The 22,662-nt window shown below is 34.9% G+C and overlaps 1 pseudogene and 2 gene segments (V, D, J or C); all 3 read right to left on the reverse strand.

Annotated features, from left to right (window-relative positions):
* Positions 1-1,749: 1,749 nt before the first annotated feature.
* Positions 1,750-2,419, reverse strand: LOC131530320 (T cell receptor alpha variable 13-2-like). The segment is given in 2 exon segments: positions 1,750-2,232; positions 2,309-2,419. Coding segments are annotated over 2 exon segments (396 nt in total).
* Positions 2,420-16,365: 13,946 nt separating this feature from the next.
* On the reverse strand, positions 16,366-17,274 carry LOC131528441 (T cell receptor alpha variable 4-like). The segment is given in 2 exon segments: positions 16,366-16,838; positions 17,144-17,274. Coding segments are annotated over 2 exon segments (513 nt in total).
* A 2,903-nt stretch (positions 17,275-20,177) lies between these two features.
* LOC131528449 (uncharacterized) lies at positions 20,178-22,662 on the reverse strand (annotated as a pseudogene).

A 22,662-nucleotide genomic window follows, 5' to 3' on the forward strand; every position in this document is an offset into this window, starting at 1 on the left:
TAATAAAATTATATGGCAAGCATATTTCACAGCAGTTAAAAATAAATAAATAAAAATGAATAAAGACATAATAAAATACTGTGCTCATGTAAATACATTTTCATTTGTACCTGTTCCCACAGTGAGAATCAGTATAAAGCATCTGTCCATGTTCAGTCAGATCAGTTCAGTTCTCTGTTGAGTCTCTCAGTGCTCTGAGCTGTAAGTCACTGCAGATCGTCACAAACACACACGGGAACTTCCTGCTTTATAAAGGCATGGCTGGACGTCCTTGCATTTTTCACTGTCTATTTTCCTGCCATTCCTCATGAGCATGTAAATATTAAGTAATGAAATAAAGAATATTTATTTGGTAATAGTCTAGCTATTTCTATAAATTATAGCATAAAAAATCTCCATGTGAATGTGAGTGAACTCCGCCATCGTGTGGCATAAATGATTCTGCCCCATATAGTGCATATGAGAATCATTTGAGATGTTTTAATATTTGTCATATTTGACAGTTTCCTGAATTACAGGATATTCTAAATTGATTGGTCAACTAAAGCACAGTATTATAGGGATTTAATGTTCTTCATCTTTATTTTGCCAAAGATTCACTTACTTTAGAATGTTCCTTTGATTTTGATCATTCACTGTAAAAAAAATGCAACTGCACATTTTCCTGTTTACGAAACCTTTTGAGTCTCAATAAAAAAAGTTATTTTTTCTTGAAACTACATAAAAACCCTTGTCAGACCAACAAAATTACCCCAAATGTTGTCCCAACTATTCAAACACAGTTGTCTGAACAAAGAATTTCATATTGTTGAAATGTTAAGGCTTTGTGAGTTCCCAGCATGCATTGCAGCATGAATAAATTATGCAGTTACTGTTATAGGATTATTGTTTTGCTGTTTGCTGATTACATTGATTTGTTGTTGTTTTATCATTATTGTTAGTTATTTGTTGTACTGTGATGTAAAGGGCTCATCTTTTTAACATTTGTTGATTGCCACCACTCTTGAGGTTAGTGTGTCTAGTTTTGAGACCTAGAGTATGTGTGCAACCACTTTCTTCTGGATACTGGACATTTTTCTGGATATATTAGTCTTGTAAGGTGTTTTATAAACAAAGACAATGTTGTCTACTTATTATATTAACTTATCCATTAATGTTTGTCATTTGTATACAAATGTAAGTTTGATAATGTGATGACTTACTTAACCTACTTTTTTTCTTCCTAGAAACAGAAGAAAAAAAAATACATCAACATTCAAGATAATAAGCAAAAATTTAAGCCTGCAGTTATAGTTTTGTTTTATAACATTGTATAAATGCTTTGTCCATAAAACTCACATAATTTGAGACTTTGGAATTGGAATACCATTACAAGTCTTTTTAACGAACAAAATTATGTTAGCTGAACAAAAAAGAGACATGTGACCTTACTCAGTAACTTGGGTTGAGTGAACTCAAAAAAGCTGTGCAGCAAGTTGCCTGAGATAGGTATAAACGGAGGACTGAGCCAGCTCCAAATGGGCGGGTCAGCTCCAAATGGGTTGGGCCTTGTTAATATGCCCTACACCAAACCCAACCCTAAACCTACCCTCCCACTTGAAGCTGTCCCAACCTACTTGCGGCATAAGTTCCTCCCACTTGGAGGTCTCTGTGCTGCAGCGATACAGTATGTACTTGAGTTGCCTTGAAATTTTAAGTTAAGTCAACTTTTCATTTTTTACAGTGTTTAACCAATAGACTGATTAAATGAGTTGTCTACTTTCTGACTTCAGTAACTGCCTGTGGTTTATTTACTTGTTCTAGTTATTTCTCAGACATATTACTGTAATTGGCAGTTACCACTCTCTCATTGCCTTTGTCTTTTCTCTCTTGTCTCTCATTGTAACAGGTTTTTGTAGAGAGCTGATGTGTTTCCTGTCACTGTGGGCGCCAGAGCACAGTAGTACAGAGCAGAGTCTGATACAGCAGCAGAGGAGATCTTCAGATCCACATGGATTTTCTCCCCTTTTTCAACTGTAACAGAGAATCTTGGATCTACATCAGACACCTCCGTTTCTTTTGCACTACCGTAGGCGAGTACAAGAAATTCAGGTTTTGATCTTCCATACTGACGGTACCAGTGGAGATAATCTGTAGCTGCAGGTGAATGACTACAGAGTAATGTAACACTTGAACCCTCCTCATAAATAACATCGGTTTTGTTTGGTTTGATGAAATTTCCAAAGACCACAGCTGAAAAAGAAAACATTTCTTCTCAGTGAAATGTTTTAAATAAAACAGAAAAATTTATAATTAGCCAAATTTGTACCTGCTGAGGCATAGAACAGAATAACTGAATGAAGATCCATTGTACAAGTGTTCACTCTGAGAAGAGCCGGACTGAAAGTCTCTTTGAGACACGGTTAGATCATGTCAGATCTGTGAACATCTGGGATCTGGAGTCCCTCCTCTCTGAGTCACATTATACCCAATTTCAGTTCTGTAAATTCAATGCTGTTGTTCATTGCTGCAGTTCCTAGTGAATCTCTGAGAACTCTGCCATCTTGTGGCATGTTATGTACTGGCATAATGTGTTACACACGATAATCCATGAAACAACTTCTGTATTGATTTGGTTTACAACCCAAATTCCGGAAATGTTTTTTAAATTTGAATAAAATGAAAACTAAAAGACTTTCAAACCACATGAGCCAATATTTTATTCACAATAGAACATGGAGAACATAAATGTTTAAACTGAGAAATTTTACAATTTTATGCACAAAATGAGCTCATTTCAAATTTTGATGCCTGCTACAGGTCTCAAAATAGTTGGGACGGGGCATGTTTACCATGGTGTAGCATCTCCTCTTCTTTTCAAAACAGTCTAAAGATCTCTGGGCATCGTGGTTATGAGTTTCTGGAGTTTTGGTGTTGGAATTTGGCCCCTTTCTTGCCTGATATATGTTTCCAGCTGCTGAAGAGTTTGTGGTCGTCTTTGATGTATTTTTCGTTTAATGATGCTCCAAATGTTCTCTATAGGTGGAAGATCTAGACTGCAGGCAGGCTAATTCAGCACCCGGTCTCTTCTACTACGAAGCCATGCTGTTGTAATAGCTGCAGTATGTGGTTTTGCATTGTCCTGCTGAAATAGACGTCGTCTGGAGGGGAGCATATGTTGCTCTAAAAGCTTTATATACATTTCAGCATTAATAGTGCCTTCCAAAACATGCAAGCTGCCCATACCGTATGCACTTATGCACCCCCATACCATCAGAGATGCTGGCTTTTGAACTAAATGCTACTGACACGCTGGAAGGTCTCCCTCCTCTTTAGCCTGGAGGACACGGCGTCCGTGATTTCCAACAAGAATGTCAAATTTGGACTCGTCTGAACATAGAACACTTTACCACTTTGAAACAGTCCCTTTTAAATGAGCCTTGGCCCACAGGACACGACGACGCTTCTGGACCATGTTCACATATGGCTTCCTTTTTGCATGATAGAGGCATCTGCAGAAGGCACGGCGGATTGTGATCTCATCATGCCGATGAGTGATGCAGTGTCGTCTGAGGGTCCGAAGACCACAGGCTTCCAACAAAGGTATTCGGCCTTGTCGCTTACGCACAGAGATTTCTCCAGTTTCTCTGAATCTTTTGATGATGTTATGCACTGTAGATGATGAGATTTGCAAAGCCTTTGCAATTTGACGTTGAGGAACGTTGTTTTTAAAGTATTCCACAATCTTTTTACGCACTCTTTTCACAGGTTGGAGAGCCTCTGCCCATCTTTACTTCTGAGAGACTCTGCCTCTCTAAGACATCCGTTTTATAGCTAATCATGTTACAGACCTGATATCAATTTATTTAATTAGTTGCTAGATGTTCTCTTGCTTTAAAATTTCTTGCTTTTTCAGCCCTTTGTTACCCTGTGCCAACTTTTTTTAGACCTGTAGCAGGCATCAAATTTGAAATGAGCTCATTTAGTGGATACAAGTGTAAAATGTATCTGTTTAAACATTTGTTATGTACTCTATGTTCTATTGTAAACAAAATATTGGCTCATGCAAATTGAAAGTCTTTTAGTTTTCATTTTATTGAAATTTAAAAAACGTCCCAACATTTCCGAAAAGTTTCTTTTAGAATCATACTATCATTAGGCTATTACTTTGATCATATTCTCTAAAATCATTATGATTGTGTCCACCTAAAAATCTCAATAATTTTTTGTTCAGTTTTTACAAAATATTTACTGTACGTTAATTAGAATTAAAAATCAATGAGCCAAATAAACTGACTGATCTGAATTAATGAATAAACACTGTAAAATTAGAGCACATCCACGGGATTTTGGGTAATAAGACATCTATCATGCTGGTTGTGATGAATGCTTAAATAGATAATTGCAAATAAATAATTGTAACACAATAAAAAACAATAATAAATACAGAGTAATCTTAAAAATATAATACAATGATGATGCTATTATCTGAAATTACCTCTTTTTTAACATTACATATTCTAAAATATATATATATTATCAAACTTCTCACACAGGTGTTTCCACAAGTGTAAATAAATTGTGTGAATTATAGATTGTGGTTTTGATGTGGCTTGAGATCAAAGTGAAAAATGAATTTGAGTTTTTGTACAGCTTCACATAGACTTTGTATCACTGGGCTCCATAGAGCACAATAATAGAGAGCTGAATCTGACAGAGTTACACCAGTAATAGTGAGGTCAGTGGATGTTTCTGAAGTAATCGACTGAAAGCGAGGTTCAGCTGGAGTCCCAGTATCACTATATGCCCGAGCCTCTTTCCACATTAAATACTGAAGTTCTCCATTAAGATACTGTCTGTACCAGTAAAGTGTAACATATCTGCTGCTTGTATCATATGAGCAACTCAATCTCACAGAATCTCCTTCTGTACTGATGACATTTGCATCCTTGTTTGGCCAAATCTGGTCTGCAGCCATCACACCTGCAAACATGAAAATAAATATTTGCTTACATTTTTAAAAAGTTAAATTCAGTCACATTACACTTAATTATCTATTTTCCTTAGCGTTGGCATCAAAGGGTATTTTACCTGAAATCATGTTTAATATCAGAACCAAGTGTCTGTCCATGTTTACTAAGTCAGATCAGTTCTGTTGATGCTCTTCTGTTCTCTGAGTTATGATGATTGTGATGCTCTGAGTTTCTGCAGGAACTGAGTCAATCAATCAGTAACTTCCTGCTCTCTGTTGAGATGATGCTCATTTTGGTAAATGAATGAAAGAGTTAGAGAAGTAGATCTGTAAATGGCATATGTTGTTTATTAAATAAAAAGGAGCTAATGATCCTTTAACGAGGCTTGATAATATGAATATGTGGTGTATATTGCCATTTTATGGTAAAAAAAGGTACATCATGAAAATTAAGTTTAATTAAGAAGTTTCTGTGAAAAAGTAAAGGGCTTCAATTAATCAAGCAATAAAGTGATTAAACCATCTATATGTAATATATATATAAAATCTATACAGTGACATTTTTGAATACAACTTATATGGAGGTTAATAACGAGACACACCTGAACATGATGACACAATCAGACATTGGCAGAAACTAGGTCACACAGAGCACATGGGGAATGAAAACACAAACAAAAGTCCATGACTGTGACAATTCCTAGCTCTTATTTTGTTACAATTTTTAACATTTTGTACATTCTGCTAGGGGTATGTAAACTTATGAGCACAACTGCATATATATATATATATATATATATATATATATAGTAACATACACAAATTTCAACATTTACTGTACATTGTCAAATGTTCAATTCTAAAGGTTAAAATAAATGCCTATAATTAAAAGAAAAGGAATTTGCTGAACAGATTAATTTGATGCTGTATTCATGCAGGAAACTACTGAAACATTAAAAAAAAAATTATAATTGTAATGCTTCTGGTTTACTTTTATGCATTAAACAATCTGCTTCAGACAGGTGTGACCACATTTTATTACATTTTCTTGCTGGATAGATTGTGGTTTTGATTGTGGTTTTCACTAGTTAGGTTCAAAATGAAAAGCACTTCAGGTTTTTGTACGACATTCTTTATGTTTTGTATCACTGGGCTCCTACTAATAGAGCACAATAATAGAGAGCTGAATCTGACAGATATACATCAGTAATAGTGAGTTCAGTGGATGTATCTGATGTAATTGACTGAAACCGAGCATCAGCGGTGTCTGTGTTTTTCCATGATCGAGCACCTCTGTATGTTAAAAACATAAGTCCTCCATTAGGATACTGTCTGTACCAGAAAAGCCGAATGTAATTGCTGCTTGCACTATATGAGCAGCTCAGCTTGACAGTTTCTCTTTCTTTTGTGATAACATTTTTCTCTTTATCTGGCTCAATACTGTCCCCAGACACCAAACCTGTGAACAAAAAGCAGAATATAAATCAAATACATTCCCAACACAAGACACAGCGCAAACAGTTAAAATGGCTATTTTTTTAAACACTGTTTTTTTTATTTTTTTTTTATGATTTCGAGGCTCCGTGTTTCATTATTTACTCAATAATGAATGTACCTGTTCCCATAATAACAATGAATAGAAAGCATCTGTCCATGCTGAATAAGATCAGTTCAGTTCTTTCTTGAGTCTTTCAATGTTCTGCACTGTGTGTGAGACACTGAAGATCATAAAGACACCCAGGAACTTCCTGCTCACTGTCACATGATGCTGTTTGCTGTTTGAATACAAACTGCTCAAATGATCACAAATGGTCTATCTATCTATCTGTCTATCTATCTGTCTGTCTGTCTGTCTGTCTGTCTGTCTGTCTGTCTGTCTGTCCGTCCGTCCGGCCGTGACATATTCTTCTTCAGTAAACTAGACAGTAAACCATGTAATTTTTCTGTCTTTCTGAGATTTAAAAACATCATGTAATATGTGTTTGTCTATAATGTTATACATTGTTTATATTCTATTATCTTATATCTTGTTTTTTATTTTATATATATATATACTGCATCAACCTTGCAGCTGCAGCTTTTCCCTTGCATGGGGAAGAAACTCCATGTGTGCATTTTCTCAAAAACATTTGACAACACTGCAGCCCTGTGGTAGAAATGTGCCTGCACATTGTGATTATCATTTGACACTTTTTGTAGCATATAGAATTCACTAAATTATTTGGGGAAAATAGAGTGCATGCAAAGTGAAGAACAGTATTGTATGTTGTATGAATGTCATAAGACTGTGTGATCTCTAGTGATCTGTAGTGAACTGGTGTGTTTCCTGTCACTGTGGGCCTCAGAGCACAGTAGTACAGAGCAGAGTCTGACACAGCAGCAGAGGAGATGATCAGATCCACATGCTTTTGTTCCTGTTTAGTGAGTTTAACTGAGAGTCTTGGATCTACATCAGACTTTTTGGTGTTTGTTGCACCATCAAAGATGAGCACAAGACATTCAGGAGCAGATCTGAGATTCTGATGGTACCATTATAGATAATCTGCAGAGGAATAACTACAGGATAATGTAACATTTGAACCCTCTTTAGCAAAAAGTTTTGTCTGGTGTGATGACGTTTCCACAGACAGCATCTGAAAAAGAAGAGGTACATGTTTAATGACATCTATTTTAATTAAGCTAATCATTAACAATAGATCATATGTATAAATATACATACATGCCAGACTGTAGAAGAGAAAAACTGAAAAGATATCCATTGTGCAATGCACTGTGTTCGCTGGAAGACTGAATCGTTTCTAATCAGTCTAATTAGATTATATTGTGTCAGATCTGTATAGACCTTCCTCTCTGTTTACATTTCACTCCTGGAGAACTGAAGAAAGATCCAGTTACAATCACTATTGTTTTCTCCTGTTTTTCATGCACTATGGATGGATGTAATGTGTGATCATTATTTTATTTGAGAATGGGCACAATAGTAAAGAGCGGGGATGTGTGTCTTTTTTAAATAGTTGTCATACTTGTACAATATTACCTGTTTCATTATTTTAAGCATCACATTTCTGTTATATTTAACTTTATATAATATTATTAATATTAAAAATAAACATATATTAATAAAAGACATTTAGTATTGTTTTTCAACCTTTTTGATTTCTCAAACTGTTTATCTTGATCTAGTTTGGTAATGTTTCATGCACAAAGCCTGTGCACTGGCCCTCAGTGATGCCTGATTGATCACAATATCATGTTTCTGTATGTGTGTTGAGTGTGTTTCAGTCACTGTGGGCTTCAGAGCACAGTAGTACACAGCAGAGTCAGACACACGCAGATTCTTGATTGTCAGTGGAAATGAATTTGAGTCCAATCGGGCATCAAACCTCTCTTCAAATTCAGAGCTGCTGCTTGATCCAAATTTGTATTTCATCAGTATATATTCAGGGAGGCTATTTGAGCGATGAATGTACCAGAAAAGATATGGAGCAGACTGAAGAGTTTGAAAGTCACAGCTCAAGGTGACATGCTGTCCTTCTGTGGCAGTTTTTGTCTCATTTGGTTGATTAACAGTGTCTTGTCCAAGACATCCTGTAAATGCAGAAGAACATATTCACGTTTTTTATTTATTTATTTTTTTATATATTACACTTAAAAATCATTTACAGAAGTAAAGGTTAAATGTCAGTTTCGATTACTTACCATAGAAATTATAGACAGATATCAATAAAACAAGCAACCAAGTCATCTTTGTTTGTATTTGAGGGGAATGGATGAATAGACAAATTTCACAGCAGTCCTCCACAACTGTAGGAGAAGCTCTGTTTCCTGTTGATCATGTTGATGTAGTGATGTTCAATAGCAGTTGTTTAACAAACAATCGAGGCTTACAATAGTAAATATGAGGTGTCATGTGTATGTAGATATTGCCACCTTCAGGCTAAAAAATATTTTTGTATGAGCTTTGAGTGTGTTTCAGTCACTGTGGGCCTCAGAGCACAGTAGTACACAGCAGAGTCAGACACACGCACATCCTGGATTGCCAGTGGAAATGATTTTGAAATTGTGTTGAGATCGCCGTTAAATCTTTCCTTGAACTGAATCCTTGAATCAAATTTGCTCAGCATGAATTCTGGAACTCCATTTGCTTTTTGCTGATACCAGAAGAGATGTGGTGATATATCAGTGGTTTCATATTGACAGCTGATTGTTACAGCTGCTCCTTCAACAACAGTTTGAACTGTTGTATTTTGTTCAACACTGTCCAGAGAATCACATCCTGTAATGTAATGCAAAACATCACTGATGGGGATCTCATACTCATATTAGGAGTATATTATAGAATAATACATTTCTTATTTACAGACTTACCCCAGAAATAGTATGTGATAAAGAAGACTACAATTCTTTGCCAGTTTGTCATCACAATAAATGTTAAAATAATCATTTAGATAAAACAAACTTTTTGAAATCTACAGTAGACCCTTGTTTCAGATAAAGTTGTTGTAACACTGTCACATATGCAAAGACCTGCAGGAGGAGTCTGACTGCACAATATCTGACTGTCTCCTCCTCCTGAAGGATTCTGGTTTCATCAGCTGTAACAAAGTTTGTTGATGAGGGCAGCAGTTACCGGCTTACCAAAAAAAAAAAAAAAAAACCTTGAAGTTTCTAGTATTTTCTTATAAATAATCTCCAGTAATCTTTGTTTTATTTACAACTTCAAAGATTTATTTTTTTTTCAGTGTGGATATATTACTAAAAGAAGCTGTAAAAAAAGAGAGACTTGTTAATGTTGATGTTGTTCTTGAGTACTGTACTGTTTTTTTAATTTTTTTATTTTATTTTACATTATAGTTATGCATTTGTTGTTAATGTCAGACAATTGTGTTTCTGTTTGAGTGTTGACTGTGTTTCGGTCACTGTGGGCTTCAGAGCACAGTAGTACACAGCAGAGTCAGACACATGCACATCGAGCTGATTTTGTTCATGTATTTAAACGTGCATTAAATCTTTTCTTGAACTCTCCTCATTATTTCCATATAGCAACTCTGTTCAGCATGTACTTTGGGAATCCATTTACTTGTTTCTGGTACTAGAAGAGAGTTGGGCTTATATCAGTGTTGTATATGTAGTGTTGTTTATGTACAATTGATTACATATATAACAGATTACAGATACAGCTGCACCTTCATCTGCTGTTTTAACTCACATGTTCTGGTGGACGGCATCCTCAGATTTACACCCTGAAATTTAGAAAACCATTTGCCAATTTAATTAATTCAATCATTCTCAAATTAAAATGTAAGAAATGTTTTTAAAATATACTTACCCAAGAAATATGAAATAAACAACATGAAATATTTTTGCCAGTGTGTCATCATAATACCGTACATATTCTGTGCTAAATTAAAACTAAACTGAATGACTGCATCAATGAATTAACAGTATAGACTGCAGTTTTAACACTCTTGTTGCTTCAGTCTCTCTTGCTAAAGTTACACTGAACACATTTACAAACACATGGAGGAGGAGCCTGCAATATACCACAGTATCTGAATACACATAGCTTGACTGAAAGGATTTGTGATTCATTCTTTGAGTGAAAGGTGAAAAGGAAGAATATTTTAAAAGAACTTTCCAGAACTGTTTTCTTATTAGGCCTACTGTATACAGTTGTCTCTGTTTCTCTTTGCAGTATGAGATTCTTTCAAGAGGTTCAGCTTTATATAAGAATCTGAGAAATGATGCCTCCTTGTGGCATGTTTGAATAGATTTTGCTGATCTGAACTATTTAAATTAAATTCAGTCACACTGACATAATTCACAAACAGTGCAACTAATGTCAGACACAATTAAGAGTCTGACTTGGAGAGGAAAACTTTCTTTTCAAAGATTCAGGCAGATATCATACAAGGATTTTGCTGAGGGGATAATGATGATAATGATAATGTGATGTTTAGTCAGATCTTTTAAAATGGTTGTGATATACTGTAATTCAAGAAATATTCTACTGTATTGTTTTTCCTGTTCATTACACTTTCAATAACCACACAGGTGTTCCCACAAGTTTAATTATATTGTGTGAATATTAGATTGTGGGTTTGATGTTGCTTGACATTAAATAGAAAAATAAATTTGAGTTTTTGTACTTCACATAGACTTTGTATCACTGGTCTCCTACTTCTAGAGCACAATAATAGAGAGCTGAAGTTACACCAGTAATAGTGAGTTCAGTGGATGATTGTGGTGTAGTCGACTGAAAGCGAGGATCAGCTGGGCTGCCACCTCCACCACCTGAATACTTATATATTAAATAGTGAAGCTCTCCATTAAGATACTGTCTGTACCAGTACAGATAAACATAACTGCTGCTTGTATCATATGAGCAGCTCAAGTCTCATTTTCCATTCTGACAATAGCATGTTTATTTGGCCTAATCTGGTCTGCAGTCATCACACCTAAATCAAACAAACAAAACAAAATTGCCAATTAAGTTCACACAAAATTATCTCAATCTACACCATTATCACCACTGTGATAAAAATAAAAATTCTTACCTGATATTGTGCCTGAAGTCAGAATTAAAATCAGCAGCAGGTGTTTGACAAGGTCAGGTCAGGTGTGTATTAATGTTCTCTGTGCTCTGAGCTGTAGACTGTGTTACTGTGAGAATACTGTGAACCAATAATATGAAGCAAAATACAGTAGTATTGATCTAGATCAGACATGTGTATATACATACAGTATAAAATATATGGACAAACTCAGCGATTGGGTTGTTTTCAACCAACAGTTGGGTTAAATTTTTAATCCAATCTTCTGGGCAGTAACCCAACTGCTGGGTCAAAACAACCCAATTGCTGGGTCTGTCCATATTTTACCCAGTTTTAGAGTTTAAATTTACAGCAAAGCATATCTATCTATCTATCTATCTATCTATCTATCTATCTATCTATCTATCTATCTATCTATCTATCTATCTATCTATCTATCTATCTATCTATCTGTCTGTCTGTCTATCTGTCTGTCTATCTATCTATCTGTCTGTCTGTCTGTTTATTGTCAGTGGGTAAGGTAAGTGTCACAAATGTGATTAGTAACCTAAAAGCTCTGAGTATTAAATTAAATATGTTTTATTTATTTAGTGTAAATGTTTTAAAGTGTAAATAATGTATTTATTTCCAGATTTAAAGTAGATTTGGAATCCCAAATTCAGCTTCCCAATGCATACATGTAGGTATTTAAATCTGAAGAGTTAAAGAGCTGATCTTCAAATGCTTCTGATTGTTGTGATGCTTTGAGGTTCATGTGATTTGAGTTTAGAAGTTCATTCCAAGTATACTGAGTGTGAAAGTTGCTGTAAGATGTTGTATTTTTCTGTGATTATATTGACTGCAGAGGGAGTCTTGCACAAAAGTGACTGTTTTTGTGTGAGTGTTGAGTGTGTTTCAGTCACTGTGGGCCTCAGAGCACAGTAGTACACAGCAGAGTCAGACACACACACATCCTGGATTGTCAGTGGAACTGTTTTTGATGTGGAGTTTAGTCTTGCAGAAAATCTGTCTTTAAATTCATCCTCAGTATTTCCTTTACCAACTGTAAATTCACTGAGCATGAATGTTGGTGCTCTATTTGGTAGCTGTTTATACCAGAATAGATATGCATTTGTAGCAGTGGTAGAATAAGTGCACTGTAGAGTAACTGTATCTCCTATATTTGCAATCATTTCTCCTGAAGGCTGTTCAACTCTGTCTTGCCCCCAGCACACTGGAAAATAGATTTAACTATTTATAATTTACATACATTAAGTAGCTAAAATGGTATCTCTAAAGTGTGATAAATGGTTATATTTCTTACCAAAGTCCTGTGCTGAGAAGAAAAGCGTAATAATCATCAGTTTTTCCATTGTTGATTGTTGTTGGAGATGAATGTTTCGATGTGTGTGTAATGAATGTGTCTCTCTGTTTTTACTGTAGCTCTCTGTTTCCTCTCTGCTGCTCTTCTCTTGATATTTCATGTCTAAATGTCTAAATCCTCACATGGCACACTGTTGAGAGTACTTTTGAGGGATGCTGCCCCCCAGTGCTGCATTTATGTATTTCTAACAGATTCATTTTAAATTTAACACACATAGTCTAACATAACCGCTGCTTGTAATTTATTTAGGATAAATTAGTCTTCTCTGACAATATATTTGTTTTGCTGTGCAACAGTTTGTAGTAGAGCCGCATATTTCTGAATTAAAGTGAGGCACATGTGATCATTAGCCATGTTTCCATCTAAAACTGTGAATATAACTTTTACCAAAAATTTGAATATTGCGTAAATAAACTGCAAATAAAGGTTTCCACCCCATGTGTTCAAGAGAAAAATTCTTCCTAGGAAGCTGCCGCAAAATGTCAATAATAATAATGGAAGATGAAAAATGTTCTGAGGCGGATGCTTGATGGTTGGGAACACATCTTGTGAGACAGTTCTGGGAGGTAATTTAACCGAATCATTTTGATGTAACTGTCATTTTGATGACAGACTTTGGCTCAGACATTTCAGAATGACTCAAACAACATTTGAGATGGTGTGCAATGAGATCGGTCCACTGGTTAGTCCAGTTATCCAATTCCATGATCTGATGAGTCAAAGAGTTTTTTGTTGCACGTCAAAGAATTCATTCAGCCATTGTGACATTGTGGCTCAGTTTGAAGGCAAAGTTACAGAATTTATTTTTAATTGTGAATGTCTTTCTCTTGAATGTCATATCTTTGTTCCATTCTTAAAATTTGCAGCTCATGTTTATTAAAGAATTCTCTGTGAATTTAATGGTTGCCACCTTGTGGTCACATTTAATGATCTACTTATTAAAATCTATTTGATTGAATAGATTTTGGCAGTGTCTGTTTTTTTTATTTTTATTCTGAATACTGACTGTATTTTTTTCCTCTTCCCTACATAATCAGGTTTATAATCCAAAATCTGACTTTTCATACCACCAAAATGTATTTTAATGTGACATAATTATTTATGTTTTTGTTTTCTTTGTTCGGTTTCTACAAAATAAAAATGTGGAAAATTAGTGCACATCCATAACACTTTTGGTAATATGATAAATATCATGCTGGTTGTGACAAACAGATAAATAGTTTTAACACGTGCACACACAAACAATAATAAATACATAATTTATTATTTAGTCTGTAAGTGTCAAAATGCTTACACAAACATGTCTTTTTTAACATTGCATATTTGGAAAAAAATATTGCCATACTCAGAGATGTTTCCCCATAATTTATTAGTTTCTGTGTATAACAGATTGTGGGTTTGATGTGGTTCAGTTTCAAAGAGAAAAAATTATTTGAGTTTTTGTACAGCTTCACATAGACTTTGTATCACTGGGCTCCAACTCTTAGAGCACAATAATAGAGAGCTGAATCTGACAGAGTTACACCAGTAATAGTGAGTTCAGTGGATGTTTCTGATGTAGTCGCCTGAAAGCGAGGTTCAGCTGGGGTCCCAGTGCTACTCCATGACCGAGCATCTTTCCATATTAAATACTGAAGTTCTCCATTAAGATACTGTCTGTACCAGTAAAGTCTAACATATCTGCCACTTGTATCATATGAGTAGCTCAGTGTCACAGACTCTCCTTCTGTACTGATGATATTTGCATCCTTGTTTGGTCCAATCTGGTCTGCATCCATCACACCTGCAAACATTCTGCTTTTTTAAAAAACATGTGGGTTGAATTCAGTAACATTACACTGTTTTCATTAGCATTGACATCAAAGAGTTTTACCTGAAGTCATGATTACAATCAGAACCAAGTGTCTGTCCATGTTTACTAAGTCAGATCTGTTATTTTCTTTTCTTTTCTTTTCTAAATGCTGGTAGCAGTTACTTTACATTGTGTACCTTTCCCTTACAGTACAGTCAGTTTAATTTTGGGTTTCCACAAAATTATTATATCTCATTTTAAACATGGGTCTTTTAATGTTTTTTATCAGACTTTTGTTCTCAATGTCTTGAGTTGCTAATTTGTGAATGTGATTCTCTTGATTGTTATGTGCTCCAGTCTGATTTGTAGAAGGTATATTTATAGTTATTTATAGTACAGAGCATTGTAAGATATTCTGACATAATTCACAAACAGTGTAACTAATGTCAGAATACATAAGAAATAAAATTGGGAATCAGGACATACTGGACATATTAGTTTGCACTTTATGAAGAATTTGACTTTCACTGGAAAACTTTCTTTAAGAGAATTGTGATACTGTCAGGAATTATTCTATTATATTTAGTTTCCTTTTTGTTACCCTTTCAGTAACCACACACAGGTGTTTCCACAAGTTTAAACAAAAAACAACAACAATATAATATACAAACGGAACTAAATATTTGAAGAGTGGCAAATAATCTCATCAAGAACAATTGTGAATATTGATAGAACCTAAACCAGACAATTTTTTTTTATTGTTATGTTATATACAATTAAAGAGGTAGAGCAACAGATATGTAAATGAGATATCTGTTAATTATTAAATAGAAAAGTAGGCGCTAATGATTCTATAATGAGGCTTGAAAATATGAATATATGGTGCATTTCACAATCTTATGTTTACCCAAAAGCATGAGGTTTAATTTTTAAAGTAGGAAAAAAGAAAATACTATTTATTTCCTTCGTTGCATTTTTTATTTTATTTCATTTCATTTCATTTCATTTCATTTCATTTCATTTTAGCTTTATTGCTTTCAGATCAGCAGAAGAGGAAGAGATGATCATATCCACGCTAAAAAAAATCAATAATTTGACTTTTTAAGTTATTTACATCCAAGAGTACACTTTGAATAAATAGTGTTAGTAATAAAAAATAAATACACTCATAATCTATTTATATTACAAGTATATTTATTGAAAGAAATTGGTTGTACACTGTTACGATACTTGGCATCGTTGTTTTTGTGTGTTTTGCTTTGTGTACGTGAGTGTGTATGTGTGCAGGGATTGGCTCTTCATCAAGGAACGTGACTGGTGGATCCTGAAGCGGGTGACTTTAAAAGGGCGGCGCTACCAAAACATGGCGGGCTCAGTTTGGCGTTTGCTGTTGTGGCGTGAAGAGCTCCGGATTCCGCCTCCGTCAACAGATCACCAACGGCTTAGTGGTTATTGTTTGTGGCTGTTTCAATTCGTGATTTATTTTGTTTATACTAAGAAAATTCTCTGGAGCGTAGGAGAGGTCTGCTATTTGTTTTGATCTGCTTTTGCGAGCTGTTTTTGTTTAGGGAGTTAGGGAAGACAATTTGTGTTTTCTTTTCTTTGTACTTAGGTTATTTACATATCTTTATTTTATTTAGTTATTTGGGCCTTGGGCCTCTCTGACGCTATGCTCCTTATATTCCTTACACTGTTCTTTAATAAATCATTTAAATGTATGTGTTGTTTTGGTGATCTGTTGGCTGTGGCCGAATCCTGGTAACATCACTCGTTCGCGTCTCACCCTGTTAAAATAGGCTGTAACATACACCTTCATCTGTGTCAGGTTTTTGTACAGTGTTCTTGTGTTTCCTGTCACTGTGGGCGTCAGAGCGCAGTAGTACAGAGCAGAGTCTGATATAGATGCAGAGGAGATCATCAGATCCACACGTTTGATTTCTTTTGTGGATTGTGTTTCTTTTCTGAGTTTAGTAGAGAATCTGGGATCTACATCAGATGTCATAGTCTCTTTCACACTCTCTATTATAAGCACAAGAAATTGAGGAGCTGATCCGGGATACTGACGGTACCACTGAAGTGTATTTGCAGAGGAATAACTGCAGGATAAAGTAACAGTTGAACCCACTGCAGCAGATTCCTCAGTGCTGTCTGCTGTGATTTCATCTCCAAAACTCACACCTGGAAAAGAGCAAAAAAAAAAACTTTTCAAATAGTGTTTGGATTTGATTGATTACAATGATCAATTATTTGAAATTATACAGATACTATAAATAAAAATTCGATAAAAATATGCACAGGTAAATTTTAACACTACATTGTCATTATAATGAAAAAAAAAACACATTTAAGATGCAATATTTTACGTTTCAATTAAATAAAAATAATTTAGCATTTAAGATACACATATTTAAGACAAAATATAATGTGTATATACTTAACATTAGAAATACAAATGCATGCAATACATAAACAAATGCACTTACATGTCAAGGCAGAGAGCAGAATGACTGAATGAAGTATCATTGTACATGTGTGTGTCACTGCAGCAGGACTGAGCTTTGTGACAGAAAATGTAACAAGATCATCTCAAATGAATGTGAAACTCCTCCTCTTTCATCCTTTTTAATTTTTTAATGGCAAAAAATATTTGTGAAATCTACACATTCTAAACCCAGCCATTACATATTTAGTACATTTACATTACATTTACATTTAATCATTTAGCAGACGCTTTTATCCAAAGCGACGTACAATATGAGAACAATAGAAGCAATGAGACCATCGAGAGTGCAGCAGTGTACAAGTGCCATGACAAGTTTCAGTTAGCCCAGCACAGTGCACATAGCTAGGGTTTTTTTTTTTTTTTTTTTTTTTAAATAGATAGAATAGGTAAGTGTTAGTATTAGTTGGTCAGGTGCTGGCGAAAAATATGCGTCTTTAGATATTTTTTGAAAATGGATAAAGATTCAGCTGTTCGAATTGTGATTGGGAGGTCATTCCACCAGCTGGGCACAGTCCAGGAAAAGGTCCGTGAGAGGGATTTCCTGGATAGTAACGCATGTCTTTTTAATGTTAATTATATATATATATATATATATATATATATATATATATATATATATATATATTAGGGCTGTAAATCGATTAAACAAATTAATCGCGATTAATCGCATGATTGTCACGAGTTAACTCGTGATTAATCGCAATTTAATCGCACATTTTTATTTGTTCTAGATGTACCTTAAATTAATACTTTTCTAGTTTTTAATACTCTAATCAACATGGGCATGGACAAATATGGATGCTTTATGCAAATGTATGTTTATTATTATTGAAGCCATAGTCAACATAAAGCATGAAGATGAGACATGTTTCAAAGGTCATAGATGTTTTTCAAAGAACTTGTTGATGTCTATTAGACACATGAAAAAAGAAATAGCAGGTTCCCATTAATTATCTTTCTTTGCACTGAGCAATTTACTGACACAAACCTGTTTACATTTTTGCACGACAGGGCAGCTCTTCTTCTGAACATGCAAAATGTACATATATTATTTATTATTACATTTGTTTCCCTCTCTGTGCCCACATACTGTATTCAGATGAAGCTAAATTCTCATTAAAACTGTTTTTATTTTATATATTTTACTGTTTCTGTTGTCAGACAACGGAATGAATATGACATAGTGACTGAAACGCGATCCATAAACGCGATCAACATAACCAGCTCTCACTTCCAAGATGTTAATCTGCACAAAAATCCTGATAATCGAGCCGTCGTCTGATGAAATCAAATACGCATAAGACAATAGCTGTGCTGTGATTTCGGCTATATTTGCATGTAAAATTAGAGAAGCAACATCATATCTGTGTTTAACTGAATTAAAGCGCTGCTCCTCTCTGCCGCGCGCTGAACAGAAACTGAGCAGACGCAGAGAGAGAGAGAGAGAGAGAGAGAGAGAGAGAGAGACTTGTGTGCGCGCTGGGAGAGCAAGACTTCACGCTCGCGCAGCACTACCGGCGATTCTCAGAAACTAAATAAGGTTTGGGCGCTTTTTTGAAGGGAAAAAAGTCGCTAAAGGAGTCTGCACTGATGCTAAATTGGCAACACTGTGCATCTCCATTTCTCCAACTACGGTTGGGCCACGGGTCAAACAGAAAATACACGCTGCGTTAATCGTGCTTTAAAAAAATTAGTGCCGTTAAAATGAATTTGCGTTAACTTTGACAGCACTAATATGTATATATATGTATGTTATAAAACTATATGTTATTGTAGTGGTAGAGAAGTCATGTGGATTTGCATGCCATGGTTAAAGCAACTTTTTTTACAATGTCTATCAGGATTAATTTATACACCTAATGAATCAATCCCTATGGATTATATGGCCAAACATTCCAGTACTGTTTATTTGCTGGATTTTTGTACAGTGTTATTGTTTTTCCTGTGACTGTGGGCCTCAGAGCACAGCAGTACAGAGCAGAGTCAGACACACACATCCTTGATGATCAGTGGAACTGTTTTTGATGTGGAGTTCAATGTTGCAGAAAATCTCTTCTTAAAATTGGGCTCAGTAGTTCCCTCACCAAAAGTATATTTATTTAGAATGAATGTTGGTGATCTGTTTGGTAGCTGTTGGTACCAGAAGAGGTATGGGTTTGAATCAGTGGTAATATATTTACACCATACAATAACTTGATCTCCTTCACTCGCAATCATTTCTTCTGAAGACTGTTCAACCCTGTCCTGTCCCAAAGACACTGGAAAAACAGACAGAAAAAGTAAAGCATTAGCATAAATTATTAGGAAGGTAAGTGTAAACATTTAGTAACCTATATTTAAGTAAACCTTTTTCCTGTAAAAGTATGCAGTGTGCTTACCATCATGATATACTATGAAGCACAGAGAAATCAAAGCCCATCTAAACATAGTTGATCTATGAGAAAAAAACAACAACAGAAAATTCACTCAACTCTGCTATCAGAAACTTTGTTGTCATCTCACAGAGCTTTAAATGTTTGGATCATGTCACATGATATACTCATACATGGAGAGAGCAATGCTGACCCCTTGTGGATGAAGTTTGAAAATGCTAAACATGATGCAAATCCTGAACAATTCTTTATAAATGTATGATTGGTATAAATAGTGTTTTTGAACAAATGCTTGATCACCACTATATGTATGTTATGCTTCTGTATATTTTACAGCTATTTGCTTACTTACTTTAGTAATAACTGAATAAAGTAAGAATAAAGTATAGCTAACTGAATAAATCAGCTAATGTTGATTTTTATGAGTTTGATCTCTTTAAATATGGCAGCTTTAAAACATCTTTTAAGTGAATCTTTATATGTCTCCTTTTCTGTTATGACTTTTTATGCTGTGAATGACAGTCCATGTATAAAATACTGCTTTTTGCTGGTTAGAAGAATGCTCCCTGTTGTAACTAGCAGATATGGAAGTTGGATATGTCATGTAGATGCAATTCTGTGTATCAGGTTTTTGTACAGTGTTCATGTGTTTCCTGTCACTGTGGGCTCCAGAGCGCAGTAGTACAGAGCAGAGTCTGATATAGATGCAGAGGAGATGATGAGATCCACATGCTTTTCTTTGTCTTTGGTGACTTTGGCAGTGAATCTGGAATCTACATTAGACTCCTGAGCTTGTTTTGCACTGTCTGAGATGAGCACAATGAACTGAGGAGCTGATCCGAGACACTGACGGTACCAGTGAAGATTAAATGCAGATGAATAACTGCAGGATAATGTAACACTTGAACCCTCGGCAGCAAACTCCTCTGTTTTGCTTGGTTTAATTTCATTTCCATATATTGTGTCTGTGAAAGTAAGGAAAAAATTTCATAAACTGGTGTTAATATTGAATCTGTAGGTATTTTTGAGCAGATATTAGCAGTTCTGGCTGTTCAGAATATTTAGTTTCAAATCACAAAACACTTCAATACTTACATGCAAATGCAGAAAGCAGAATGACAGAATGGAGAATCATTGTGTGTGTTTCTTTTGCTCTCTCTAACAGACTTAAAGTTTAAGAAGATCACATCAGATATCAGTGCTTTAAACCCCACCTCCTCCAGAGAGCTCTTTGAGAGACAAGATCATCAGATCTGTTTCAAACACCACTGGGTCATTTAATTACTATTCATATCATATTTTACCCCCTTGTGGTTACTTACTAACTAACTAAATCCTCAGAACACAACTAATAGAATATGATCTAGATTATTCCTCATACTTTGGTTGTTATAATACTTAAGATCTCAAAAATTTGATGACATTTACTATGCACAGCACTATGTAATTTATATGTTTTATTTATTTATTTACATGTTATTGTTTTGGGACAGAGGTAAATAGCATGTGGATTTGCACCTCATCATATAATTAAACACTTCCTCTGTTTGTGTATAAGTGTTGAGTGTGTTTCAGTCACTGTGGGCCTCAGAGCACAGTAGTACACAGCAGAGTCAGACACACACAGATTCTTGATCGTCAGTGGAGCTGAATCTGAAGACACTTCAGAGACAAATCTCTCCTGGAACTGAGCGGCATTATCTGCTCCTCCATATTTGTTTCTCCTCAGCATGTATTTAGGAAAGTCATTTTCTTTCTGAATGTACCAGAAAAGTTCTGGTTGTGCTGAAGTTGTTTTATATTTGCATTGTAATATTATTGATCTTCCTTCAAATTCAGTGATGTGTTTATCTGGCTGATCAACACGCTCTTCTCCACGACACTCTGTAAAGAAAAAGTAATAATAAACTGTAAAAAATAAAATGAACTTCTTATAAGGTTATAAAACTGTTTGAAGAAATTAAGCAAATACATATTCCCCCACTTACCTTGATAAACTGATGCAAAAATAAACAACTTCAGCAACATAGGAGTTATCATTTTTACGTGTGACTGAAACAGGAGAAAAACTAAATCATTCATTAAATCCTTTGTTTCAGTAAGAAATAGGATGGTTCATGAGGAGGAGAGGTAAAACATATAAGGGAAATGAAAAAAAAAAGATTTTAAGTGGTGTGTGCATACTGCCCTCTTCAGGATATTATTGCAAAAAGATTTTAGTGAGTGAGTTTTGTATTTATTATTCAGTGTGACTGTTCCCAATGTCAGCATTCAGTTATTGATAATAACTGAAAAGTTGTTGTGGACAATTTTTTTTGTTTGTTTTTCATTAGCAGAAGCTTTAAGATAACATAGCTACAGGTAAGATTAAAATAAACTCATACTCAAGCTTTAACTGTAAAATCAATTTCATATTTATTTATATGGCTGACAGTGACTGTACATTATCCCTTACATATCAAAAGGACTAGGTGAAAAAGGTCCTCCTGAACATTTGTTGAGTCCACCAGTTTATGAAACACATTTTTGTAATACAGACGCAATACAGTGTGTCAGGTTTTTGTACAGTGTTCTTGTGTTTCCTGTCACTGTGGGCTCCAGAGCACAGTAATACACAGCAGAGTCTGATACAGCAGCAGAGAGATCTCCAGATCCACACGTTTGATTTCTTTTGTAGCTTTTGAATACAGACGAAGATCAGGCTCAGATTTACTTGAATATTCATCCACAAGAAGTAGGAACTCTGGTTTTGCTCCGACATACTGTCGATACCACTGGAGAGAGTTAACATTGCCAGTGCTGCTGCTGTAATTACAAGACAGTGTCACATTTTCACCCTCAACAGCATTTTTTTCTGAAGACAATGGTTTTATTGTATCAGCAAAAGATGTTCCTGTGGAAAAGAAAAGAGTCCCAATTAATCAAGCAGTACATTAGTATAACAGTTTTTTTCAGCTTTTTATAGATTTTTGTTGTTGTTTGTTGTTTTCATAATAAACATAATAAACATGTTGATTAGAGTATCTCTTACCCGTGAAAAATTGGATTATTATCCAGGTAAAGACAAACATGATGTCTTCAGAGAGACAGTGATGGCAAAAGCAGTATTTGAACAACTGTTTGACTC

This window comes from Onychostoma macrolepis, chromosome 02 (assembly GCF_012432095.1).
Source record: "Onychostoma macrolepis isolate SWU-2019 chromosome 02, ASM1243209v1, whole genome shotgun sequence".
NCBI classification, from domain to species: Eukaryota; Metazoa; Chordata; class Actinopteri; order Cypriniformes; family Cyprinidae; genus Onychostoma; species Onychostoma macrolepis.